This window comes from Thunnus albacares, chromosome 9 (assembly GCF_914725855.1).
Source record: "Thunnus albacares chromosome 9, fThuAlb1.1, whole genome shotgun sequence".
NCBI classification, from domain to species: domain Eukaryota; kingdom Metazoa; phylum Chordata; class Actinopteri; order Scombriformes; family Scombridae; genus Thunnus; species Thunnus albacares.
Genome location: NC_058114.1, coordinates 26987130 through 27005360, shown reverse-complemented (window position 1 = coordinate 27005360; position 18231 = coordinate 26987130). Strand labels below are relative to the sequence as shown.

The 18231-nt window shown below is 43.6% G+C and overlaps 2 protein-coding genes across 9 annotated transcripts in view; one reads left to right on the top strand and one right to left on the bottom strand.

Annotated features, from left to right (window-relative positions):
• Positions 1-750: 750 nt before the first annotated feature.
• On the top strand, positions 751-8883 carry cbr4 (carbonyl reductase 4). Of its 3 annotated transcripts, XM_044361210.1 has the most exons (7): positions 751-910; positions 1538-1686; positions 2208-2328; positions 2473-2609; positions 3211-3345; positions 3458-3532; positions 8014-8883. In XM_044361210.1, the coding sequence occupies exons 2-7, from the start codon at positions 1542-1544 to the stop codon at positions 8049-8051; spliced, it is 651 nt and encodes a 216-aa protein (XP_044217145.1). In that variant the 5' UTR covers positions 751-910; positions 1538-1541; the 3' UTR covers positions 8052-8883. The 3 variants fall into 3 exon arrangements, with proteins under 3 accessions (XP_044217145.1, XP_044217144.1, XP_044217143.1); XM_044361209.1 differs by lacking the exon at positions 8014-8883 and having other exon boundaries at positions 1526-1686; positions 3458-4561; XM_044361208.1 differs by lacking the exon at positions 8014-8883 and having other exon boundaries at positions 752-910; positions 3458-4561.
• palld (palladin, cytoskeletal associated protein) overlaps positions 4706-18231 on the bottom strand; it is a 62863-nt gene continuing 49337 nt past the window's right edge. For 3 of the 6 annotated variants that reach the window (XM_044361196.1, XM_044361197.1, XM_044361198.1), the window contains 12 exons: positions 15019-15711; positions 14011-14155; positions 13560-13664; positions 12396-12434; positions 11174-11395; positions 10625-10774; positions 10147-10235; positions 8923-9055; positions 7165-7372; positions 6887-7052; positions 6620-6753; positions 4706-6518 (listed from right to left, as the gene is read on the bottom strand). In XM_044361196.1, the coding sequence (XP_044217131.1) occupies positions 6358-6518; positions 6620-6753; positions 6887-7052; positions 7165-7372; positions 8923-9055; positions 10147-10235; positions 10625-10774; positions 11174-11395; positions 12396-12434; positions 13560-13664; positions 14011-14155; positions 15019-15711 (2245 nt within the window). In that variant the 3' untranslated portion in view covers positions 4706-6357. The remainder of the gene's footprint in view (positions 6519-6619; positions 6754-6886; positions 7053-7164; positions 7373-8922; positions 9056-10146; positions 10236-10624; positions 10775-11173; positions 11396-12395; positions 12435-13559; positions 13665-14010; positions 14156-15018; positions 15712-18231) is intronic. The other 3 variants (XM_044361199.1, XM_044361200.1, XM_044361201.1) reach the window with 3 other exon arrangements.

Genomic DNA, 18231 nt, shown 5'->3' with positions numbered 1-18231 from the left:
TACACATACAAGGATGTATAAAGGTTTTACTTTGCCACAGGTCTTTTTCATGGAAGACAGTTTGACATGTCACAGTAGCAAAAGCACAGGTGTGACAATAAACATAATGATGGTGACTCCATTTAGACAAATATTAATGTGTACTTCGGCTACCAAGAGGCTTTCACAAAATAGAAAGAAAGGACTGATTAACATCGACTTATTTCTATACGGGCATCCTTGAGAGAGAGTGCCAGAAACAAAATGTAAGAAAGCTTTAAACCTCATGAGGAATGTATGTGGTTATGACTGGGGGCTGATAAACACTATCACTGTTAATTATACTGTATACCAGGCACTAATGAGATCCACTATTGATTATGGATGTATAGTATATGGAAAAACATGTAAAACCATTTTACAAATATTAGTCAATATTAAGAAATATGGTACATGAGACAGGACAGGGATGGAGTTTAAAATCACTACTGAGCTCAAGACAGACCTTCAGGGAAAATCAGAAGGGAGTTGATAGGTTATATGATACAGACAGGATTGGGAAATAGTCTAGGGTGAGATTTTTTGTTTTGTTTTTTGTTTGTTTGTTTGTTTTGTTTTTCTATAAACCAATCAGTATCAGATGATTCAATGCCATGAATCTACACACTCCGACAGAGTGGGTGGCGATATGCACCTTTAAAGTTAGTTTGCCATCCGCCAATAACGCGAGGAAGAAGCAAGAAGATGAAGAAACGACGAAGAAGAAGAGTAAGCCAGCCGTGTGTCCACTGCGCCATCTATCGACTAATGCTGAGTAACACAACAACACTGAGAACAAACATGGCGCCGTCAGTGAGCACCTTCTTCTGATATTCAGTCTTTTTCCAGTCAAATAACTCACTTAACGAGGAAAAGCACCGTCGAAAATAAGGTAAGTAACAGCTAGCTGTAGAAACTTTAGCATGTGACTGTAGTTATGTAGCTCAGAAAGTGGTAATATTACCAGATAGCAATGTGACCCTAAAATAACAGCCGGTATTAGCTTGTCATGACCTGACTGAGACCATTTCGCTTGACAAAATTGAAAAATTATTGTTAATCTCCGCTAGAGTTTGTTGTTTAAAGTCTGTTTTAAGTAACGCTGGAGTTTTACAAACGTTACAACCCCAGCTGTTATCAGACAGCTTATATACACTTCATGGTGACTTTATGCATTTTTTTCTCCCTCTACTGTTATTAAAGCGTAGTCAGTTAATCTAATAATGATAATAATAATAATAATAATAATAATAATAATAATAATAATAATAATAAAATGTTATTATTTATAGAGCGCTTTTCAGGGTACTCAAAGACACTTTACATAAGTTAAAATAATGATAGAAATCAATACAATAAAACATATTTCATGTTATGGTATTTTCTTTATGTGAGCCACATGTTGTCAATTTACATACTTCATATTTCATCGGGGAGTCATTTTGTACTGTATAGTGTGATGAAAAATGTTATAATACACCTCTGGCTGCAGTGTTGTGATGTGCAGTCTCTCCTGCAGGCTCATGTCGAGGCTGGCGGTGGTGTGTGGGGGGTCCAGGGGTATTGGGAAGGCTGTGTCCCGCCTGCTGGCAGAGAGGGGCTGCAGGCTGGCCGTTGTCTCCAGGAATGAAGATGCTGCCCGAGCCACTGTGTCATCTCTATCTGGAGGTACACTACTGTACTGTGTGTATATGATATATACATATTCTGTACATCTACGTGTATGTTTCAATAGGCAACATGTAAACCTTATACATTGAACCTCAGTCACTATTGTCTCTCTCTCTCACTTTCCAGTCCTGGACTTTTCAAGCACTTTTGGTTTTGCCAATGTTTTTATTTCTTCACAACGCAAGCTCCATGAAATTTGAGCAATTACAAAGAATGCCACATTGTTTTCCCTGCTGAGTTGATCTCACCACAAAAGATTTTCTTTCATAAGCCAGACAAAATTAAATAAATGTTGAAATTTTGAATTCACATACTGCAAAAGCAAATCTGATGCTGACAGTCTGCCCTCAGTTTCCTGCCAGCCCACACACAGAGGTGCAAACACACAGTGGCATTTCTTTTGCTTTTATGCTGTACAATAAAATAAATTCAGACCTACAGTCCCTGCAGCTGCTACAAACAGATAGCAGTCTTGTAACCAGCACCTTACTCACAGACCCTCTGCATCTGCCCTCTAGCTGACCATGTGGCTTTCAGCTGCGATGTCTCCAAAGAGCAGGAGGTGCAGAAAACCTTTGAAACGATCCAGAAGACCTGTGGAAACATCTCTTATCTTGTGAACGCAGCTGGCATCAACAGGTGAGTAGGCACTTGAGCGGACTCCTCTGCTGAAGCCCTGCTGTATCTGCTAAAGTACATATGGGCATATTTATAAATGGATATAATGCTTATATAGAAGAAACTTTAGCAGACATGTATTACTGTGTGTCTCTGTTTGTTCAGGGATGCTCTGTTACTGAGGACTAAGCCGGAGGACATGGTGGCTCTGCTTCACACCAACTTGCTGGGCACCATGCTCACCTGTAGAGCAGCACTGCGCAGCATGCTGCACACCCAGGGAGCCGCCATTGTTAATATTGGTATTTACTGCTTCAATAGCAGCCATGAATAGTGATGTGTTTTCAATTTGGTCACAAGGTGGCAGTGTGTATCACTGCTACTCATTAGAGTCGCTTCATATTTGAAGGATCATGAGTATTTTTGCATGTTTTAGGCCATTTACTACAAATCTCTTACTGCCAATCTGCTTTTTATACATAAAATACATTTTTAAATGAATGATGAGAAGTTTGAAGATATTTTTTCATCAGTTAACACTAACACTTTATGATAATGCACTTAAAATCGAGGACATCTACAACACTCAAGAATGCAGGACGGCTGCTAATTAACCAGTATTTAATTTGCATAATGTGAATGTGAGAAAATGAATCATCTGTAAATTGATTTCATTAGTATACAGACATAAATTAAAACCAGTGGCTGACTAGAAGGTAGGAAAACCTCACCCATCAGTGTGTTTTTGGCTGTAATGTAAATTATAAGTGGTTTGTATTAAGTGGGTTGAAACACTCTAATGGTCCTTTAAGCATAATGGCTTCAAATAGTGGCTTCCTACTAGGAGTTTATTTTGAAACGTTTCTGTCATGTTCTTACTGGATGTCTGTTTCCTGTTTGTAGGCTCTGTTGTGGGCCTGAAGGGGAATGCTGGCCAGTCTGTTTACAGTGCCAGTAAAGCTGGTCTAGAGGGCTTCACACGCTCCTTAGCTAAAGAAGTTGCTTCACGCAACATCAAGGTCAACCTGCTGGCTCCAGGTACAGTACCACTCCACCTTTCCCTCTCTGTCCTGTCAGCATCTTCTCTGTCCTCTTTTTCTGTCATCGTATTTGTCTTTTTTTTCATGTCCCTGCCCTCTCTCCCCTCCAGGTTTCATTCGCACTGACATGACTGCAGGGCTGAAGGAGGAGGACGGGGTGCGCAGCATCCCAATGGGGAGATTTGGTGAGCCAGAGGAGGTAGCCCAGGCTGTCATCTTTCTTTTGGAGTCTTCCTACATCACAGGACAGGTGCTGGTGGTGGATGGAGGGCTGCAGCTGGCCATGTAGAAAACAATGCCAGAGTGAATGTCTCAATCTGCCTTTTCTTGATGCTCGATGTTACTGATGACTGTGGAAAAGTGAACACTTTGCACTTAACAAGGCTTCATGGCTGGAGATGATTGTTGCTCTGTGGACACATGAAATTCAGTCATATCTGGTGAGCCATCGAACTGTGAGATACAGTTTCTGTTATCTGTATCGACTGTTTTCCTGTCAGAATTATTTCTGCAAAATACAACAGCGCTACCTAAAGAATGATCAGAATCTTTGTACAAGTTGTAAAAACACAGTTACTTTTTGACATAGAGAGACAAACACACATCTTGCAGAGGATCACTGTCCCGCTGCTCTCTGTCTTTCTGCTGAGTCACTCTGTCCAGCCACAGTAGGCGTGGCCTGATGTGTGTGACAGTCATGACTAACGCTGCTGACTCCAGAGTGTCTGGCCGAGTCCAGACCTCCGTGCCCTGAGGTCCTAAATTTGATCAGTAGATTTAACGCTGTTGGTCTTTTTCCATGACTGTAATGCGGCCGACACTGATCGCAGTGCTCATGTTTTGTTCCCCCACCTCCCCTGGGAGACCCCCTCACAGCCGGCACATGTTGCCCCTCCACCAGCGGCCCCCTGAGCCCACCTCTGGAGGGGCCTGTCGAGGGGCCAGGCATGTTGGGCTGCAGCTGGAGGAAATTAGAGGTGGAGGTGGGGGGGAGGGATATTTTTAGTTCTGGGAATGTTTTGAGTGTCTGGTTACAGCTCTGGTCCTGTAGTGTGGATGGATGGGGTTGGAGGTTGGCTGTCATGCTCAGTGATGAGATCTGAAATGCTGCGTTGCTTGTTACTCCTCAAGTTCCCCTCACTGAAACACACTGTTTTATGTGCACTTGTATCCTAAATGTTTGATTTTTGATTAAAGGATTGGATTACATTATACTCCGATTAGCATTCTGAACAAATTATTATTATTACTTTTTTCAAATGATTATATATTTCCACTGTGACTGATAATGTGTTTTTTGGCATTCTGGTATTGTTTTAGGAGGAGCCTACCAGTCTATAAAAACATCTCACGCTGTCTCTGAAGAGTTTGATTTTTATTAACTTTCATAACCTAAAATAATATCAGGAGAACAATCCATATACAGGCATTGATTGGCATAGAAATGTGCAGTAACAGTAACAGTCAGCTGATGCAAGCTCTGGACAGACACAGAAAAAGATGTCCACTTTGTATAGTATTACAGAGGTGACAAAAATAGTAGATATAAATATATCTTGCTTTTCACTTTTCATCAGCTTAGAGTGTTTGCTGCCCCTGAATACCGGAAAAAGTTGTGTTTTTATACACCCTGGTAAAGATTGTTTGGCATTGTACAAGTGTCCAAAAAATAACATGCAAAGAAATTGTGTTTGCGTTAAGCCTAAAAGTGATTTAAGGCAGTAAATATATTTATAAAACTTCATGATACAGAAAAGATAGTTTTATCGGTGAACGTTTGACAAAAAAAGGTTGCTGATATAAGTTATGTCAAGATTGTTGGGAAAGTAAATAGTCTTTTTTTTTCATACAAAAATAAACTGGACAATCTGTGATGCGTGTGACAAATACACTGAAACCTTTCACAGCACCCTCTCTTGAGTGAGAACATTTCAATTCACACCACTAAAATAAACCATCAAAGAAAGAAAAAAAAAAAATCACCAAAATGACCCGCCATCACCAAAGTTTTTCATATATTCCATTTTTCACCATCACGACTGTCGTCTTCACCACTGCCACACTCACTGCTTCACATCCCTTCATCAAATGTTCACTTACCACATTAAAGTTGATGTCCATCACAAAAACCTGCTTTTTCCATCACTGTCTCGCTCTGTGTCTGTTGAATCCAACCATTCTAGATTTCTGCCGCACCCACAAACAAACCGACAGATCTCACTCATGTGTAAACATCCTTTTCCCCCTTTTGCTAAAAAACCCCACTAAACATACTGTTTGTAAGGCCCGGCCTTGTCCAATATCTGTAATACTATGCTAATCTATGACTTGACAACACTGAGACTGTAAGATACTCTAACTACAATCAGATACTGTAGATATCAGCACTGTGCCACACAAGCCCACATAATAAACATTTGTGTTCTGGGTTCTCTCCTTCATCAAAGCTATGATGCTTTGAGTCATTCAGTCTTTTAAAGTCATCTTTTCTCCGGCATGTCCCACGTCTACACATAGTTGGGTGGAGCGCTACTTATAGATGCAGTATTAGCCTGTGTATTGCAAATGGCACCACTTGAACATGCATAGTAATTCTATGTTTCATTTCAACTTGTTTTTATCTTTACATACATAAAAGGCACTTAAACAGGAAACCATACAGTTCATGAAACGTGAGAGAGCATATTTATGAGCAGTCTTTTCTTGTGGTAAACACTTCAATCACTTTCCAGGTCCAGTTGATAAAATGAAGCAAACTTGATGAATTCTGTAATATCATGGTTTGTGTCATACTATAAAAACATGAAAACACCGCCTCTCTCTCTGCCCACCGACCCTTTAGTTCTGTATCTGCAGTTCAATGATAGAGTCCCTCAGGTGGACAAGGTTATATTCTGCCCTTCCTCGCCGTCATAAAGTATCTGTTTCAGGAGTACTGGGAGTAAGGGCAGCTTTAAGGGTTTTTCTTTTTTTGTGGTGACGTGCTCATCCTCGCGCCTCCCTGTGGTCTCTACAGGTCGTCACTCTCCACCAGGCCACCGGGTGGCAGTGGGCTGGAGTCAGGGAAGAAGGCTGCCTTCACGTCCAGGCCTCTCTCTGTCAGTGCGGCGTAGCGGCTGGTGGAAGGGCGCACCTTCTTGGGCTTAGGGAGGTTAGGCTGCTGCCACTGAGCTGAGGATGGAGCAGAGAGGGTTGAATGTATAGAAAAGAAGTAAAACACACAAGAAACGCTTCATTCAATGAGCAGCGTGCGTTTTAGAGTCTGAACTTACTGTGGACATCGAGGCGTGCAGTGCTGGATACGATGCCGGCGTCATTCTTGGCTGACACGGTGTACCAGCCAGCATCTTCTTTCATGGCTGGCTGGATTATCATGCACAGGTAGCCACAGTTGTCCTGATGCATGCTGGGAAAGAACATTGACACAAATTTAGGGGAAGTTCTAAATATCCTGTGGACATATTTGGGTAAAAATGTAGGCTGAGACAATCATCAAAAAGTATTAAAAGTGCTATTTGGTCTTTATTTGTTTTATTCACCTGACTCTGTCGGTGTTGTGAGTGAATGATTCGTTCTCCCTTTTCCAGAAGATTTGTGGGTAGGGAACCCCTGTGACACGACACTCCAGTCGCACGGGATGACCCTCCGCCACACTCGTGTTCTGCAGCTTCTCGACGAACGAAGGGGCCTTGTGCATCTCTTTAGCTGTGGAGAAAGTGTGTTATTGAGGCACATAAAGGCTCCAAATTATGTCAATATGTCTCCGCTGTGCCCGTGCCAGCTGCCACATGCAGGGATTGTGTATGTATCTGTTTACCTGCAACAATGAGTTCCAGGTTAAAGGAGTTCTGGCCGGCTCGGTTGCTGGCAATGCAGGTGTAGATCCCTGCGTCACGGCTAGTCACTGGCTCGATGACCAATGAGTGCACACCGTTTTCCCTCACCAGCATCTTGTGAGCTGAGTCAGGGCGGATGGTCTGTCCGTTCAGCTGCCAGATGAGGTCAGGAGTGGGCAAGCCGCTCACCTACAGGTGATAAAAAAAAACATTAAAATCCGCTGAATGTTGGAAGGCTTGTTCGTAAAGTGAGCGCGATGCTTGGAGTTTGTGCAGTCAGCGCTTGTTTTTGTTGGAGAAAACGAGTATATTAGCTGCATGTGTTCTGTGGGGGCAGTGCGTGTTTATTGGGAGTATGAAAACAGCAGTGTTTGGTTAATCTGTCTGTGTTGTGTTTGTCTGGAGGAGCCTGGTCGCCTGCAAGCTTTGTCATGGCAATAAACTGCTCTGCCAAAAGGCCCAGTTGCTCTTTTCAGAGAAAATCGACACCTGCTCCACCCCGCCCCACTGGAAACCAGGCCACTGTGGATATGTATATGTGTGTTACAAGTATGGACAGATATCACAAAGGAGTAGAGACTAGACTAAGCATTGATAAGTAATTTTGGAAGCAGCCCAATACTCTTTCTGCAGACGGGACATTTTTAGCGTGGAAAGTTTGGAAACCTACAAACGATCTGGAAATAAATATTTGCTATAAATATCTTTGACATTAAGGGCTCAGAAGGAATGGAGACTCAGTTTATTTTTAATGAGCATAAAAAGACGGCCTTTTTATAGTGAGTTAATTGCGGGTCTGTTTTCTTTTATTATATGTAACCATTTCAAAGAGTTCCTAAGTGCTGAAGGCTGCAAGGAGGCGAGGTGAAGACGGAGAGGATGAAGAGACAAGAAGGAGGAGGAGAGGCGGGAGAGGTGTGTGGGGGGGAAATAATTGCAGAAAACCTGATCCCACTTAATCCCTGAAATGTGACACCTCTGTATTCTCCCTGTCTGCTGCGAGCCATTCATAACCCAAGGAAGTGATGAAACATCTCGTCTCCGCTAGTTTTTAATTCCCTAAAAAAAAAAAAAAAAACTGGAATGCACAGGATGGGAAATGTTTCTTTGGCAGTGCTGACACGGAGCCTCCCTGAAAGCAATACAGACATTGAATTAAAGGGCGGATCTGAAATGGGTTTCTCTATTACTGTGATTAACATATTCTCTTTGGTGCGGGCATTTTTCTTCTCCAGTCGTTTCTCTGTTATTTTAAACCGTCTTGCTTTCTTTCCTTTATCAAAGAATGGATACCTTCACCTACAGTATATTAGCACAGTAGGTTAAATCACAGCAGGAGTTTGGTTGTTGGCTAAATTATCCCGTAAAACTAAACCTGCTGTAAGTAAAGAGGCAAAGGCTTCAAGTAAAAATGGCAGATTTTGACATAAGCTGTCCACAAATTTGGCCTTGAAACTGCGGTCATATAAAAAAGGTCTTCTTCGCATTAAAGTTCATAGCTTGACATGCCATACTAGACCAAAACACAGTGTATAATTTGTTCTTCTGCTTTTAAGTTTGAGCACTGTGTCAACTCATATATTGTGAGAGCTTGTCACCTTATAGTGACTGTTTTACCAAAGGAAGCTGCATTGTGATAAATATAAAATAGATTTTTGTGAGCAGGCAAACTCCGTCAACTTAAACTGTTTTTTGAATGGATTAGGTTGCACTCTCAGGAGTAAGAGGCATGTATCTACCTTGCAGTCCATTCGGCACAGTCGGCCTTCCTGCACGATGAGGTCGCCGGGAGCCTGCAGGAAGTGAGGGCGGAAGTGACGCTCTTGGATGTTATCGTTCTCATCACCGCTGTCTCTAGACCTGGACCTGGGCCTGATACACGGAGGGAAACATACGGTATTTGACATTAAAAATCAACATCTGGGTTTTTTGGAAGCATTTTTTAAACTTTTTTTTTAAAAAGTGGAATTTTACCATAAAACCGGTGTCACATGCATTATTTACTTTCCACAGAGCCATTCTGTTTTAATTTGTTCAATGTAAACTCCTTTTGGAGCATGAAACCCAATGCTTTTTGGGGAATCATACATATTTTCTCAGTGAGAACACACAGGTTCATTTGATACATTTCTGAAACACGTGCAATACTCCTTTAAATATAAAAACTCTCCAATTTGCCCTCCACATTCATGCTCCCTTTTATATTTCCGCTTTCAAAGACATAATATGAACTTCTGAGGCCTTTAGTCTTTGTTTCCTGCTCTGGCTTCCGTCCACTTGCTCTTTCTTGATCTATGAGAGTCTCCTTCAGCCTTGTATTGCAAGTCAGAACCCCAAGGTGTTCCTGTGATTCTGCCCTATAACAACAATGACATCAGCACTCTGCCTGCACGTCAGCCAGGGAGGGAAAGAGAGTGGGAGACAGTGATTGTGATCTCCAACTCCAATCTTCTCACTCAAAACATCTCTGAGTTCTTATCTAATCAGGGAGTGTTCATCTAGATAACAGATAACAGGTGTTTTTTTCTATGTTCTGTGAAGGGTGTCTGCCATCTGAGTGTCTGTGATCTTCTATGCATTTTTCAATATCTGGACTCGGATGAATGCATACTGTATATACAAAGTCATTAGAGCAATGAAAAACAGAACAGAACCAACAGGTGTTCCCTCTCATTAACACTGAGCTTTTCTTTCCCGAAAGGACAGTTCAACAAAGGGAAAAAACTATGATTCAGCTCACAACAAACATTTGTGTAAATAGCAGCTTCTTGGAACATTTTACGTCAGAACAACACACTTGTAAAACTGCGCAGAAGTGCGAGCGAGCACAGGAGTCGCGCAGATGGCGAACAGCCTGCAGCACATGTGCCAGCCAGCAGCTCGAGCTTGTGAATAAAATACCAAGAAAGAGATTTCATCTGTCTTTTCTTCTCTCCTTCTCCTGCCAGTCAGTGAAGCCTTACCTGCGCATGTGTCCAGGTGTGGAACGCTGGCTACGGCCTCGCTGGTTCACCGCCTGGACCATCATCCTGCCAGTGCAGCTCACCCTACCCTGTGAGGGGGGAAGAGAGACACAGAGAAAGAGGGAGCTTATGAGGTGTTGACACTCCACCGCGCCACAAGTAGTAGTCAGACTGTGAGGAGGAAATAAAATGTGAGTGTTAGAGCTGGAGAGGCTGTTAGAAAGCCTGTAGCACATGAACTTTTGACCCCTCACGGGGGCTTTAGTGATTTCCTGTCTCATTCAACGCCCTCTTCCTCTTCAGGCCGGAGACCATTATCTGGATACTCATTATTCTCTTGCTAATGAGGGCTAATGTCTGCTATGGGCAGCCAAACAGGCGTGTATATGCATTGTTATTTCATGAAAAGGTGCAAAGAATCTTCATTAATATCCCATGTTGTGTTTTTTTTTCCAGAGAACGGCATCCGTCTGTTCACCTCGGGGTTGCCTGCCATAATGGTGTAGTTGCCGTCATCATCCAGCGAGGCTGCAGCTGTGTGCAGAGAGCAGGTTCCATCAGCGTCACGGCTGATCCTGTAGTGCTCGCTCCTCTTGGAGATCTGCTTGCCATCTTTAAACCAGTAGACCTGTGACACAAGATAAGAGAGAACAGACAAAAATGAAATGTCATCTTTAAAATGTCTTAATCCGATGCTCTAACCCTTTTTTGCCTCTATCTTTTTGCTTTTTGTCATCACTTCACCGTGAGGCCTGTCATCACCATTTCATTAATGCGGACAGAGCCAGGCAGCCAGCCCAGGCCAGTGTGAGTTCTTATCACAACACAGAGCATATGTGCAATATCTACACCCTCCATCATCAACATCACACATCAGCAACTCCCGAGCAAGGAAGCCAAGCCATCATAAATGCCTCAAAATGACTGAATATTTATCTGCTACTAATAATCAGCACAGCACCTTCACCAAGTATGTTTAATCATTCAGGGTGATGAAATTCTTTCAGTGACATGTCGAAACACCCACCTTTGGTTTTGGGTCTCCATTAACCTTGCAGGAGAAGGTGACAGGCATGCCCTCAAAGACTTTGAAGTGTTTGAGTTTCTGGTTGAAGGATGGTGCCACCCCATGGCCAGCAGAGTCTTCGTCGTGCTGCACGTCGTCGTCTGACTCCTCCACCGGAGAACGCTCCAGACGGAACTCAATCTCGCTGATCAGGCGCTGCTCAAAGCTAGACACCTTGTATTCCTAAATGGAAGAGACAGAAAAAGAGAAAGATTTAGAAAGACAGAAAAACTAAGCTTGTCAGTAGTGAGAGTGGTTTTTGTGATCACGTGGCAAAGGCAAGCACATTTAAAAGCGTGCAATGTCTCAAGAAAGCTACACACTTATTAACCTGTTTTCATTGTCAACCAAACTACCGACTTTCTCCCAGTTTCCTAATTCTCTCTCTACCCTGATGAGCCACTCCTCCTACCCGCCATCTCCATCAATCTGTCATCACTGGATCTCTGCTGAGGCAGAGGGAACATCTGCAGAGTGGCATGGTCTGATGACACATCACAAACATAATGACAGGCCTCAGGCACAGCTGCATAGCCAGCATTTATCCTCCTAAACTCACTCTGCCGCTTATAAGGACAGCAATTGCAGAAGTGGCCTGTCCTGCTCTAGTGAGGCATCCTATGATAGAAGAGAGGCAGCTACTGCAGCACAAAATGTTAAAAAGGAATATTGTGTTCGTTTTACATAGTACTTTAATATCAAATGCATTGGAGCAGTAACATTGTAGCATGCATTGCGTGATGGTGGCAGATTAAGTACAATCGGAGTAAAACCAAACGTGCTTGTGTTGCAATCAAGCCTGAACATGCTTCAGTATCTGAATCAATTCATACGACACATACTGAACAACAACATACAGTAAAAGCAACAGAGGCCATGTTTCATACATGCTCAATCTCTGTCATCATCTGTTGTGTTTACCAGACACACCTGCCTTTGAATGGACTAAATTGTGAATATGGAACCACAGTGACTAAAAAGCTAATTCTGTATTGCTGCCTTTTGTTTGCCACTTTTTCTGTTATCAGCTAATTTTCCACACCCGATCCTGTTCTGTTCAAAGTGAACACATCCAAAGCTTTTAGCGTGACTTTGTGTGCACAGTAACGCATAGGGAGTGTCACACAGAGTGAATGAAAAACCAGAGAGTGACAGAGTGGAGAGAAACAACAGTTTCATTAACCTTTTGGGGGAAAGATTCTCTATCTGATGACTTGCCTGCCTGTTGAGAGAAAATAAGAGGTTTTATGTGTGTGTCCTGAGTGTGTTGCAGTGTGTATAATCTTACCTGCTCCCAAAAAGGAAAGACACAGTATCAAAACAACAAAAGACATCCTGCACATATGACTCATGATACATTGGCACTGATGCATTTCCAGAAACATTTCCAGAGCCATGCAGTGCTGCAGTGCCCCAACCAATCCTCCTCATGCCAACAGGCAGCATCACTCTGGGACAGCATGGTGTTAACTTGAATTTATCTGTCAGTGTGGACAAAACTTTGTGCTCTAGTGAAGTTCATTATATCTGCACCGTGACATCACCGAACCAATCAGAGTGTGCTTCCTGATAAAGGAGGATACAACGTAATTCAGAGCCAATTTAGCATCTGTGAGCCTTCCATTTTGTCCATTTAATCCTTCGAGTGACTGATGGTAAGCAGATAAAGGGTCAACTTCAAAAACCAAAACTGACAGGCCTCAATCTTTACTACTGTGATGGACTATAAAAAATGTACTTATATATATAATGCCAACAAATACTTCCTTCTATAGGATTAATATAAACCTTTGGTACACATAAAACTGTATTTTCCTTTACATGGTAGTGCATCTATAATTAAATAACCAACAATGTGTGGAATTGCTATTTTTGCATTTCCACAGAACATTTTGGTGGCTTGCTATCAGACAAATAGCTACATGAGCCTTCGACAGTGTCACTGCATGTTTGCAGCAACGCTGGCTTCTAATGAGTTTGCATAAACAGAGCTTTTTATGGAGGGCTCTGGAGGACTTGGACAATGTTTATACTCTGCTTTCATAACTCGCTGTTCAGCAGTGTTTAAAGGTGTTTACAGAGTGTTTACTCTGATTCAACAGTGTGTAAAGGAAAGCCTGTGGTCATAAGACAGACGTGACACCAGGGGAGTATCGGTGGACAAAACAGAGAGGTGCTTCTGCCGTACACATGCAACAGTGGGATTTGCTCGTGTAAAAAAGTCAATGCTACTAGTGTAGACATGTTGGTCAAACGTTTCCATGCCTGCATGATTTCAAGTGAGAGTGCATATCTGTGTGATTTTCCCCTCCAGATGTGTGGATCCTAAAAAAAAGAGCCACCATACCTGTGTGACCTGTGGCTCCTCCTCTGAGTCCTGTGTGTTTAAGACTGTGGCAGCGTTGTCAGCACCCAGCAGTCTGCGAGCCATCTTCTCCTCATAGGTTAACCTCTGGAAGCAGGGATTAATGGGGTCAGCGCAGGTTAGTGTGTGAGTTGCACAACACACACTTAATACACACAGTCAGCTAGCTACTGTATCTTGTGTTAATCAGGGATGGAGAAAACATTATGGATTTATTTTGAGGGAGCATGAAACAGAAGCTTGTTTTAAGTACACTTTTATGGGGAGCGTTTTTCTTTCATGAACAGTTGTATGACTTGTTGGGACGCTTGTTAATCTGTGTTAATGACGCTCTCATTCTCTAATTGCCTGCAAACACACAGATGTTTCAGTAATTGAATAAGGCTTGAAAACACACACGCACACGCATACACACAAACACACACACACACACCTGTTGACCATTGCTTATGCGCTCCTCTTTAAAGCGCAGTTTTCTCTCCAAGTCCTGGATGACGGCGTCCTTGGACCCCTGGATGTCCGAGTCAGAGGCGATGCGAGGTGTCCTACTGCCCGAGGACTTTCTAGGAAACGCTTTGCTGTAGAGGGACAAAACAGAAACATTTGTCAACATCAGAGTGGTGGCTCGCCGCTCCGTGACACACACACACACACACACACACACACATTATCTCAACATGTTGCAGCTCTTCTTCCCTCTCTAGTTCCTTTGCTCCCTCTCCGGCTCTCTCACATCCACCCTTATCTGGACTTGTCCAGCTATGGCATTCCACAATGTGTCTTCTTATCTCTCACAACTCTAGCAGGAATGCCAGGGTGAGAGGGGGAGTGCAGCAGTGAGTGAGGGGCTGATGAAAAATTACTGGCAAAGAGCTGAAGGTGGAATGTCCTTGATGCGGGAAAAAAAAGCAAATTTCTCCTTACAGATAAGCCATCACAAGATGATTTTCTACACAACAAGAGCTCAATATTAGAGAGCCCAACAACATATCAGCTAGACTCTGTGACGTGATATATCTTGACAGAGAGATACCCTGCACCTTGGCCGAACGTATACGCAAACTACGATACAGAAATCTGAGTGTTTATTTGATTTTGACACACCTTTCACTCTGAGGCCCTTGTGTATATTTTCTTATCATATGGCGTCTAAAGCTCTTGTACCTTGAGCTCACTTTTGTCTCTATGTGTGTGGGTTTGTTCGTGTTTAAAAAGGGCTCTTTAGTTAGAGTTTTCCTGTAAACATGCTGAATAAAAATGTAAACATGTCATCTTCCATCTAGGGTCAGACATCCCGCCTCCAACTGCCAGCAGGTCTATCGCCTGAGACACACTGTCCCAAGTTTGATGCTGTGTATAAAGAACTTACAGAACTTTATGTAACTTGACAGACACCGTAAAGAAAGCTCTATCTGTAAATGTGTGTGTAAGGGTGACTCACACAGTCCCGTTGCCTTTAGGAAGGCCCAGGGCATTAACTGTAGGACTGCCAGGTGAGGAAGGTGTGGCGGGCAACACTGAGGACAGGAAGCTGGAGGCTGGAGACGGAGGGACGGAGGAGAAAGGCGAGGACAAATCTGAGTGGGCTGGAGACATGGGCATGGGTGGAGGTGGAGGAGGTGGGGGAGGAGGGAAGTCTTGGGCGGGGCCTGATGGAGAGGACAGGTTACTGGAGCTGAAGAAGGGTGGCGGTGGAGGCGGGAAGGAAGGAGAACTCGGGGACTCCAGGCTGCCGGCCTTGGTGAAGGGGGGCATGGTGACCCTGTTGAAGGGCTTGTGTGGGGTGGGAGGAGACAGGGGGGAGGACAGGCTGGACCCTGAGGAGCCTGAGGACTGGGTGACGTAGCTAGTCCCCCCGGGGCTCTGAGCAGCGATGAACTGCTTGGGCCGGGCGTAGTTGAAGGTGCTGGCCTGCATGGCTGCGTTGTTCTCCAACTCCTGGAAGGAGGGAGGAGGGGGGAGAGGTGGAGTTGATGGAGCAGGTGGAGGCACTTCCTGAGGTGGTTGCTCGGCTGGAGGCGGGACTTCCTGGCCTTGCTGCTCCTGCTGCTGCTGCTGCTGCTGCTGCCAGTTGGCTGCTTCCTGCTGCTCCAAAAGAATCTGGTCCTGCAGCTGCTTCAGCTGAGTGGCGTTCCTGCGAAGAAGAAACATGCTCATCAGTGACACAATCACAAGCTAAAGTCATCTTATGTTTTCTTGAAGCACTTTCATTCTTTATGGGGGAAGGGGAGGGCTCTGTAATAAAGTAACAGACTTGTAAAAATGTTACAAAAGAATACGGCTGTTTTCAATTTGTGCATGACACCATAGCCTGGTCTCTATCCAACTGTAGTCAGAACACAACTGGCAGAAATGTTGGATGCCAGATGTGAGAATAATCAATGTGTGTGTTAAAATGCCAATCAGACTGTTGGGGGGACAACCCAGTCAGGAAGAAAGACAGCAAGTTGTGAAGATGTTAATTATTAAAGATATGAAGAGGTTTGAGGATGACATCAACACGCAGCCGTCAGTCTGAGGGTTTTGAGCAGTTGAAGTGAACTGTTTTTCCTCTGGTCTGAAGGTGATAGCTTGTCAGGCCTGAGGCTCAGGCAAAGTAGTGGTATGTGCACAACATGTGTGTGTGTGTGTGTGCGTGCGTGTATGTGTGTGTTCTGGGAAGGAAACCACTGCACCAGCAGCACGGCCTGATAGGTTATCAGCCCCTAGCCTTTAACAAAGACTTGTTAAAAAGCCAGCCTGTTGACAATACATCAAGTATGGTAAAGGAATCAGGAGATAAAGTGTAATACTGAAGAAAACTGCTCTGTTCCTGTTGTTTAACTGTGCAGTCATTCACCCTGATGGACTGTGAACTGGTGAAGAGACAGAGCCCAGATATGTTTTTCTATCTGTGAAATGGGAAAAGTACGCAGTTAAGGTGTGGCTTCTGTTGTTTGAATGGCATCGTGATGAAAGAAAAACAGAAATGTAATGTTGCCGTGTCATTTTGCCAGGGATGGGTCATGATGATGATGAAGTATTGTGTTTTTTCACAGAGGTGTGGTTGTCCAGTCTCTCCCCCAGTGTGGTTGATTCAGAGCATTGTCACGCCAACGTGGGTGGGAGAGAATTTAGAAATTTTGTAGTGTCATCTGACCCAAATCTAACATTTCTCTTTTCTGAAACAAACTTTATAAGCATCAGGAAGGTTTTAAAAGAAGACTAACTTTGAAAACCACAAGAAAGAAGTGAACTCATAGAATCTCTCACGGATCAGGGGGATGTGGGTCGTTGGGAAAGGCTGAAGTTATAAACCTTCAGAGTATAAAGCTACGTATGTGTATCTGAGACTGATGAGTTCTTCATAGGCAGCCTGTTCAGAATATACTGTACATCCCAGTGGTGCATGTTGTCAGGAGTCCACCAGGACTGAGTTCACGTGCCCAAATCTTTTCCAGATGTTGAATAATCAGCAGAGTCTTTCGACTATTTTTCATCTGTGAGAATGCAGGAAAGAACTCCCTTCACCCTCCCCCCCCCGTATACATTTGCAAACTCAAACAACACAAGTGAATATTCGACTAAACTGACAGTTGTAGCATATTGAAACAAATCCTCCGCTCACGCCAACAGCAACATGACTGATTAGTCTGTCCTAGCCAGTTATTTTGGTCATATGCTCCCCTCCAGAGGAGACTTCACATGCCCAAATAAATAGTCATTAATTCAAAATTGCGTCCATTGCGATCATTCCAGCTCGTCACAACCTGGTGCTCTCCTTACAGGATTCACTGACCGCAAGAGAGCCACATGAGCTACGATCTATTCTCTGTATACGTTTTCCTTTACATTCCCCAAAGGTCTCCTCTTCAGGCCTCGACCAAAAGAGTGCTTTTACAGGAATAGTTTGGCAGCTCCTGAGGCTTGCAGCGCTCCGCAGCGGTTTGATTCCTTTTTTGGCTGTGTTCGCAGAGCGTCAGGCAGAAGCACCCTGCCCGTCGGCTCCAGCAGAGAGGAAACACACTTCATTTCCTCACCGCCTCATCCCTCTCTCTCCCCGGCACACCGCTTTACTGCCTCAGCATGAAAGACCTCAAAGACCTTTACAAAAGATTACCTTTTTGACACCCTCCTACTGCATGTAGAGTGTTGTATTTTAGAAGTTAATTGTAGAAGTGAGTTTTTTTTCCCCCCTCTTCTCTCTTGTTTCTCTGAGTATGTATGAGCAGAAGGCAGAGTGGATGTTGTCCAGCTGTAACTGACATCATCCCTTTGCCTTAAAAGGTGCTCTTTACTTTCTATATAAAGCAACTACTGTTAAACAAGCACCTTCATTGATTACAAAGCCAAACTGCTGTGCAGGCGCCTCATAACGTACTTCCTTTCTTTTAGTATGGTCAAGAAAATCCTCAGTTACACAATTAAGTCATCCATCCACATTAAGATGCACTGACATGACATTTGACTTCCATCTTATCATTCAACATAATAGATTTCTAATTTTGCCAGTTAAGATCTGACATTTGGCACGTATCATATTTTGACATTGCATGAAAAGGTCAGCTGGTGTTATTTGCAGCTGCATGAGTAGTTTTGCAGCCCACTTGAGGATTTACATCAAGCAAAGGACAAAGGATTATCCAGACTCTGTGACCCTGCAGCAGTGCAGCCT